Consider the following 9,640-nt stretch of genomic DNA (forward strand, 5'->3'; position numbering starts at 1 on the left):
GTTTATAAATATGACATTAACCCATATCAAACATCATGTGTTATAACAGCCGTTAACTAGTATTAAGAAAGAAAAGATAAGATCCCGATTTGTGCCAAAGCAATATTCCCATTCTACTGGGTAATAGTTTTTTAACAACAGGTATAAACCATTTAGCATTTCCCAGGTGACCATGTGCGTCCTGCCCAGATAAGGTTTTATATATATATTAACATTGTATTATATTTACTATGAACAAAAACTAAAAGGTAATATTTCATTATTGCTTAGATCACAGACAACGCAAGTAAACAGCGCCACACAACAGACTCTAGCCATTGCTCAATTTTATTGGAATAAAATGTACAGCTTTAAGCTCTACTGTCGTAAGATAACACAGTATATGCGGTAAATAAAGACAGACTAATAGAGTTTGTCCAACCAGAAAACTAAATGTCCTGTCTGTTCTCCCCTATGCGAGTGTGTCCCAGTCAGGACCCCATGCATCCATCATAACCTTCTGTTGTGCCATACTGCATTATTGCTAGAAACAACTGAAAAACAGATAAATTCAAACAAGATAGAATGCAATATGCTGCCAAAGACAAAAGTTCTGAGTTGCATCACATCGTGCACAATTCCACCCATCTCATTGAGCTCAACCAAGATTGACTAAGGATACAAAAGGCTAAACTTTGAAGCAAAACAAAATATATGTATTCTTCGTGATGATGGAGTAAAACAATGGACTTCCCTGGTTATTTCAATCATGCAGGTAGATCAAGAGAATGTATTTTGGAAATGTGGAATAGCGAAGCATGTGAGATATAGAACACTTCTAGTTATTCATATGCACAGGAAAAATAATCTCATCAATCATCTTTAACCCTGTAAGACCCCTTGTTGTAAAATTACGACGTCAAATTTAGCTCTTTAATTGCTCATTTCTTTTTTTTTTAAGACCAAATTTATCCAATGGCTTTGCAAGGCAAGACAATAGGACCCATTGGTTATGTAAATGTGGTTGTTAAAAAAAAATCTTATTTGCAAATGTGTATTTTGGAGAGCTAAAGGTGATGTTGAAATTTTAAATCGGGTCTTACAGGGCTAGGACATAAAACCATTCAACTCAGTTTGTGGTTAGCCTCTTTGGCTCATTATCTGAAGTCCTCCCTCAGACCAGATCAACATCTGTGAAATTGTTTAAATATAAGTAGATTAACTCCCAGTGAGAAAATGAAGTTAAAAGAGAATGTCCTTTTTGGATGTGGCAGGCCGTGGCAAAATACGGTACACATCACTACAACCTCAAATACCCAGCAGATATAATATATTGTCTAAAGAAAAAAAAAGATTAACAGTCAAATTGCAGGTCCCACCACCAGGAAGAGTGAATCATGTTATCAAAAGCTAAGGGATTAATGGCTTGCTGGGTAAAAGTGAAATGCCACTACAGAGGCTTAGATATTGGCATCACCTCTTTAAATTAACTTGGATACATGGACATGGTTATAATTACAAGGTCCTTCCAACTTGATGCTACTCAAAACATTATGATTACCTTGAAGAAAATACATAACGTTTTCTGGCATTAAACATAATATATCAAGTTTTTCTTAAACAATCCATAAAAATATTATGCTAAGCAATTGCAAAAAATATTAAAGTTAACAATCCTAAAAAATGTCCTTCAAATATGTTAATTTGAAATGTTTTAAATTAATTGCCCAGATACATGGGGCTATTATACTTTGAAAGTACATTGATATAAGGTTTAATGTATATATTGCTCACCAAAGATATAGGCTACGGTTCAAACGACACAAAAACATAAGGACATCATACTGACTCATTTGGTACTCAAGTTATGCCAGCTCTAAAAAATAATATTTCCAATTCAAGATTGAATGTGAACAATTGTAAAAAAAAAAAAATATACAAATAAATTACTCAGTGTAATGTGGTGATTATGTTATTAGTATGGACCTGTATGGCCAAACAATGGACAGGTGCATTTTTTGATGGTTCTATTATAGAAGTTTCTTTACTATGAATGTCTCTAAGCAGGCAAAACTTCTAACTGTGTAACAAAAGAAAACTCCTATACTCTGAGAATCAAACGCCATCAACACAAAATGCAATCTCAGTGCATACATTGTTGAATACTAATTGCTATTACCTCACCTCACCACTAGGGGTCAACATGTGCAAATCAATGCCACGAGATGGCAATTCTGAAACACTGTAAACTTAGCTCCCTACAAACTATATCCTAGGATACATATTCACAGATGATATGCTCAACAAAACCCACATTCATAAAAAACGTACATTTTGAATTATGATAAGATCAAACCAGAGGATACCTATGATGATTTTCCTTTCTCTCCTTCCCTATCACCGTCATTAACTCACTTTAAAAAACACTTACAGTCCTTGAAAATCCAAATAAACTATTTTCCTCTTTGTCCCTTTTCCCTGAGGCAAAAAATCCTCAACACACCATTGGTTATGAAAGAATACAAACAAATCTTCTCCCTGTGCAGTCCACAAAGAACGCCTGAGAAACATGTATTCAGCTGGTCTAAATGCAGTACCATGTAGACATATCCTTTGACGACAAAACATTAAACCCAGAATAGATAGCCCATTTGTGTCTGAAAACATTTTCTGTGGCGCAGATATGAGATACTAATTGTGGGTTGTCAAAAGAGAAGTTAAGTTTGGTTATCCAAGGATATAAAATACTACAGCACAGAGGCACATTACATAAATACCCATAAGTACTTACATGTGAGGCCATATTTAAAACCATTGTAAGAGAGTGCTTGTAGTTGGCTACTTGTACTGTGACAAAGTAAACAACACAGGATTCATGATGGGTTGTGAGGGCATGACTGAACTTCAAGGGCATATACAGTCATACATAAGATCTTGACAAGAGAAGGGGAGGGAGATTTTAGAAATCTCTACTGTTCACATCGAATACACACAGAGTATACACAAAGTGTTTCCCAGCCGCTGGTCAGCAAACTAGAAATCACATAAACAAAAAACATACTAACAGAGGTGATTTTTGGTGTTTCCTAAAAAGACATGGCCAAGAGCCATGCAGGAAGTCCATCACTGCTATACAGGTCAGAGGTCAAAACAACCTCAAAAATAGTATATAGAGCAATGTTAGTGTCATCAGATTATGCTCAGCAATGACAAGTGGTTATATTTAATTTTGTCATAAAGGTACTTCTTCGACTGGATTATTTCAAAATTGAGAAGCATTGACAAATGTCCAACATAGCAATATGTAGTGCCGCAAAAGGATTATAATCAAGGATTTAATTACCCATCTCAGTATTAATTCAATCAAGGTGCAAGACAATAGTTAACAGCATTAAACTAAATACAATTATTTGTTTCAAGATTATAATGTTGCATTTTAAAGGCCTGGTCACAGTGGGGCTATTTAGCCTTGGTCTCAGCAGCAGGGGGCGCTGTGGCTACCAGTATCTGTGCGTCTTCCTGTGACTCAATACGCCCCTCCCCACTTCCTTTCCCTTCCTCTTCCTCCCTCCCTACGTCCAGTAAGGGCTGTCTATGAGCCAGCGAGTGGTGGCGTGCCTTGGCTCTATGCTTGCGAGGATGGAGGAATAGGGCAGGGTCAGGCATAGCTGTAGGCTCCGCAGGGCCCATCACCCGCTCTTGAGGGACACACTCCCTAGAGCGTTCCACTCGAACGTGGCCCGACAAGGACCGACCACTCCGGCGCTTGGGTTTCACCACCGGGGAGCCAGCGGGGGCTGCAGAGGGCAACTGAGGGGTCAAGGTGTTCCGCTCAGGTGTGTGGTGCGACCCCTGACTATTGGCGCGGATGAGGTTCTGCCTTTGCTGCAGCCTCTGGTGATGTAACTTCTGCCTGGCAGCATGGAGCTGGAAGGACAGGTAGGCCGCCGCCTCCGTCTGCTTCCGGAGGTCTGTGTTGAGGACCGTTGATTGGTGGCTGCGGCGTTTGAGCTCTTCCAGGAAGTGGCGCTCCTTGTCTTTGAGGTTGGAGCGCAGGGCGCCCACCAGCCCGGCTTTGTGGGTTAGCTCCTTCCGCAACTCTCCTAGAGTGCATTGGCGCTCGGCCAGGCGACCCTCCGCCTCCTTACAGCGCGCCTCCAGAAGCTCCTCCTCCTCCTGCAGCTCTGAAACCCCAGAGGAAGAACAACATCTCACACACACGCAGAGACACGCATGGACACACGCAGAGACATGCTTACACTCCCAACAGTATCAAACCACAAACGTATAGCACGCAATTGAATGTTGGATTGCAAAGATAACACACACACAATTTACATTAGATGCATTGTGCCCCTGTCATCCTATCTATGCCCCAACACAGTGACCAGTGTGCAGAAGTCATGAACCCAATCCTCCCAAGGACATATGGGCACACATCCAGAGGAGGAAGCACATCCATATGATATCTTGGGGATTGATTCCAGCCTGTCCAACAGATATGGACAAAGGTAATGTGACCAACTACTGGCAGCTCTTAAATCACAAATTTCCCCTCACAAAGCCTATTGGGGATAATCTCCAGGATAGGAAATGGTATGATTGGGGGTAGGGGGATCAGGTTTGTCCAGACAAAGGCAAAGAACTGAGCACATATGGGGAGGGGGGAGGTGGAAGATTAGCCGGCATGGAGCAAATTCATGCCACCCCCAATCTCTGCATCAGGGACAGGCAGGACCTGCCATCTGCTGCCAGTCACCCGCTGGGCAACCGTAGACTGCTCACATTCTGCATTGATACACTGTGGGGTGAGGGGAGAAAGGTGATGTGTTTTTTCTCAGTGTGTGAATAATTCATCCAGGTTCCTGGTCTGAAGGTGGAACATTAAATTAGTACAACAGGAGGCAAGAAGTCCAGTCAGCCAAAGATCTTGAAACATCCACTCAGTATTCAGACTGCATGGAAGTACATGATGCCAGTCTGTCCGTCTTAGTCAATCCGGGTACAGTGGAGTACAAATGGCCATAGGGATTGAAGGATAAAAAACTCTTTGTCAGTGTAGTGCCCCTTGGCTGACTAGACAGAGCTGGCACGAGAAGGATTACATTGAGCCTCGGCCTCGGGTACGTTGACCTGAGAACTAGGTCAATGAGGCAGGACAGGAGAATCCCTAAAGCAGGAGTGCTGAAGATGAAACTACCTTGAAGTAAAAATCGGACTGGCATTGAAGCACCTGGTTTAAATAGGTGCTTCCCAGGAAGTCCGCTACTGTTCAGCAAATGATCTGTCTGAATTCTGTGAATCCGTGTCCGTATCCAGCCCCCGGTTCTCCTTCTCACTTTCTCTCAGGGTAACCCCTGCTCTCCCCAGTGTCTCATTCTCTCCTGTCTCAGTCTACATGTCGCCCCTCGACCAGACTCAGGGTGAAGTCATACACTATATATAGAAAATGCAGTGTAATCTGATCATTTTCTCTCCTCTCCCTTTCTTTCACTCTCCATTCCCTCCTCTCCTCTCCCTCTCTTGATTACTCATACCCTTTGATGCCCACCTTTCTTGTTGTACCATCCCCCCTCCTCCCTCCTTCTGTCTCAGCATACACTGTAATTGGATCCCCCCACTGGGGCTGTAAGGAAAAAGAGAGAGGAAGGTAAAGGAATGGATCAATTTGCCAGGATGGACAAGAAACGGCCGTGGAAAACCAATAGGCCAAAAGAATACCCTGATAGAAGGAGTGGGGTCATGGCTTCTAATGAGCCACAGGTTGAAAGACCCCCCAGCTGCTTCCCCTGATGCAGTAATGCTTTTTTTCCTAATCTCCATCCCTCTTTCCCTCCCACTTTCTCTGTATGCTGTCGAGCAAGTATAATGGTGTTTGTCTTGAACCTAAAGAACACACATTCATGTGTTTCTGCTGCCTATTTAAAATGCAGACATTGTCCCATCTGGACCATCCTGACGAAAATTTTTATAGAATTAAGTAAACAAAATAAATAAGTAAACAGCATAACAAGGACATAAGAGGACAATAAAGTCCTCTTTGTGTGATTTGGGAGAGGGATGTATCAGGAAGAAGAAAGGGGGAGAGAGGAAGGGCTATATAGGGACCCTTGCCTGAGGGATGGGTGGAGTGAGGGATAAATACTCAGGACAAAGTGGACAGGGTGTTGAGGTTGACTGCCACAAAGGGTAAGCAAGCATCCATAGCCCTCCCCTCAATCCACAAACTCTGTGTGTCTGTGAGTGAATGTGCATGTGTGTGTGTGTGAACTTGCATGTAAAGTCTATGGAGGCGAGAGAAACTGAAAAAGGACAGAAAAACGGGAGAGGGTTGACGCAGGAATGGAACTCACCCACTTGAGACCTGCCTGGAGGCTTCACATTCACCTCGCACGTCAGCTCTGGAGAGACAGGAAACACATGAGAGAGAGGACCACAGAAGACCCAGAGACCAGGGGCGAGCAGAGAGACACAAAGAAGCAAGAACAGAGACTGAACATTTATGAGGTAAGGAGGTGACAGATGATCTGAGCTTCGGTCAGGGCTTAAAAGTCTCTATTTGAAACATAGCCCAAGTAGTTTGTGTCTCTTCTGTCAATCATCTGATTGCAATTCAGACGGTGGTGAATGTAGATTTGTGTGGACATGATCAAGTTGGCTTAAACTACCTACACACATCTGCTTTCTTGGCAGATATTTTGACAGCAGACAAATATATGTTTGGTACGTAGACATTAAATTAATGTTGACTTTAAGAAGAACGGTCAAATGTTTGACACTTCCCATACAACTGCTGACACTTCCCATAGTCACAAGACAGAAAGACAGAATCCATCCTGAAAAGAAAAACACACCACAAACCCATATCCTTATAGCATTGGCTCTTTCCCCTATCTATTCTCCATCTCTCTGACCGTCAACCCCCTTCTCTTTCTCTCTAGCTCAGCACATCCAATCCACCCCCACAGATGGCAGAGAGGGGAGGGGGTGAGAGAAGAGGTGGAAAAAGAGAGAAGAGAAAGGGAGGGGAGAAGAGCGACAGAGGAAAAGAAAGGCAGAGGAAACTGTGGACTGTCCGCACAGCACCAAATCTGTGTCTGTATATACGTGTCTGTGTGTGCCTTTGAATATGTCTGTTTGCATGGTCTTATTAACTTGATCTTGATATAAAGTAAAAGCAGGCTCTGCTTGTTGGTAGAGTAGAGAGGTCACCGTCTACAGCTCTACCAGCCTAATTTGATTTGACCATCCCCCATGACTGGACTGCTGCGGTTGATCTCTCTCCCTCAATCTCTTTCTGTTTCAGTATCTCTCTCTCGCTCTCTCTTTCCCCCTATCTCACCCAGTCATTCATTTGAAGAGTAAAATGTGTGTGTGTGTGTTTGAGCCAACACCATTGCATCAGGCCTGTACTTGTGTTCACTTTGTATCTTAACAGACTCCGTCATAAGCCACAAGCCTGATCACATGGATCCTACTGTAAACACACTGGTCACTCACCAGTACATCGTTTCTGCAGGGACAGGATCTCCAGGTGTAGTCCATGCAGCAAGGTCATGTGTTCTTGTCTCAGGAAGACGATGCTCCTCTCCACCCTCTCCACCTGCATGGGCAGGGAGTCTGTATCCATGACAACCCACGCTCCTGCTCACAGAATGGGGTCACACAGCATGTTAATACATCATGGGTTCTATGCTTAGAAATGTATGAAGCAACTTTTGCTTCCTGGTACCAATATCCATGTAATAACATACCAGATACTCTGAGTATTTAAGCTACTAAAGGAACTGATAACTGTCAAGTAAAAATGAATAAAAACTGACGGCAGCATCAAAGCTACATATAACCCTTAAGCTTTCAATGCTACCATTGCCATACCTATTTGTACAACATTGTATGTTTGTATAACACCTTTTTAAAATTGATCCATTGTTGAGTGTGATAGACATTCAAAGGTTTCAAAGATACCCAAGGCAGATGGGTGTGGAATGCATGTGCACGTTTGTGTGTGTGTACTCTATTCCTAGAATGGAAGAGCATGAGAACATTTATCAAAACTGATCAGTTATTGCATTCATTATATTGAGAATTTGAGTACATTGAGTCTAAGAGATACCTCAGTAACAATGTTCATTTAGAACAAGAAACCCAGACAACAATAACGTAGTTTTAGATTAAAAAAGGCTCAATTTAAAAAAACATTTCAAGTTGTGAGATACTCGTTGGGGTCATGCAGTATTGATCATCCAATAGAGAGAGACCAGCTGAGATGGAAGAAAAGCAATATACTTCCTGATCTTGATAACACTGTAGCATCACCTCACGTAGCATTTTTGGCTTCCATTACAATAAAATATAATTCAATGGAGACACCACTGTTGTGAAAACACTTTACTCTTACCGTGCTGTAAAGATGATCGTGCAACGGAGTCAACCAAAAATTAAGATTTATGATTCACAAGCTTTAAAAACAAGCCCCTCGACCCATGCATTGTCAATAATTGGTTGCGATTCTCATTCAGGCATCGGTCGCTTCAATATAATTTGCCCAGGATTACGTTACTGAGAACTAAATTAAACAAAATATATCGTATCTTATGTTTAAAGAGAGATGAAATCAGCGACGTAATCTTTTTCACTTCGGTTTTTCAAGGGAGAAGGAAACCTCTTTCTTTTTTTTCATCCGCGCCACTTCGCTGCGTCAATCAGTATTATAACCCAGAGAGCCTGCATTTGGAGGAAGGTCAATATAAAAATGATGGTTCTCTCATTGAGCTGATAGAAATAGAGCCTATCTCGACAGGCGCATCCATGGACTCATCCCCCATGTCCCTCGCGACTGAGCTGATACAGAAGGCTACTGTGGTCTGATGAAAACAAGACATTGTGACCGGAACACGTGAGATGATGGTATGACAAGACTCAGCAATGCAGCTAAAGAATTGGCCAAACCGTACGACTTGCCTTCTATGTGCAGGATCAATAGCGATTCAGTCAGAAGAGATGGAGACCTAAAGTCTACTGCTGGAAAATCTGAATAGACTATACAGGCCGATTGGGAACAATCAAAATCCGTATTGATTTGTAATACGCCTTTAAACATAAAATGAGCATCTTCATTTAGAGCTGCACTTGCTACTGCAAGTGCATCTATCTGATCTTTGTGAGTTGAATAGCAGATGAGTTGGTGTTCGAACTAAGCTTCATCATTTTGTATCCTGCATGCTATCCTTTTATGTTCCTCTATTGCTCGCCCTGGCCAAGGAATACGTGTTAGGCTATTAATTCACTTTAAAAGCAACAATTACCATACTTTATGCACTATTTGGCGCTTTGGATAAGAGCTTCTGCTAAATGAATAAAACGTAAAATGGAATAGCCTACTTTTACAGATTTCTTCAGCACCATGGACAACTCACGACAATGCACGCCCCCTTTTCATAGCCCCAGAGCTGCCACTCCAAGGCTAGCAATAATTTTGTGTAGTGTCGTTGAATTGTGGTGGGTCTTGGGATAGCCTATATTTATCAGCGAATGTCATTCTTTGCCCTGATAACAGCTCGTCAAACGTAAAAGGAATTTAAACGATGTTTTACTGTTATTTATTTTTACATTAAACAATAGTTACAGATACAGTAAACAGACTGAACATTTATTTACC

At 42.0% G+C, this 9,640-nt stretch overlaps 1 protein-coding gene across 1 annotated transcript; it reads right to left on the bottom strand.

Annotated features, from left to right (window-relative positions):
* Positions 1–309: 309 nt before the first annotated feature.
* Positions 310–8,989, bottom strand: ccdc92ba (coiled-coil domain containing 92Ba). The gene is made up of 4 exons (XM_062473637.1): positions 8,381–8,989; positions 7,480–7,623; positions 6,333–6,380; positions 310–4,163 (listed from the first exon to the last, which is right to left on the bottom strand). The coding sequence occupies exons 2-4, from the start codon at positions 7,607–7,609 to the stop codon at positions 3,439–3,441; spliced, it is 903 nt and encodes a 300-aa protein (XP_062329621.1). The 5' UTR covers positions 7,610–7,623; positions 8,381–8,989; the 3' UTR covers positions 310–3,438.
* Positions 8,990–9,640: the final 651 nt, after the last annotated feature.

This window comes from Osmerus eperlanus, chromosome 11 (genome assembly GCF_963692335.1).
Source record: "Osmerus eperlanus chromosome 11, fOsmEpe2.1, whole genome shotgun sequence".
Lineage (NCBI taxonomy): Eukaryota > Metazoa > Chordata > Actinopteri > Osmeriformes > Osmeridae > Osmerus > Osmerus eperlanus.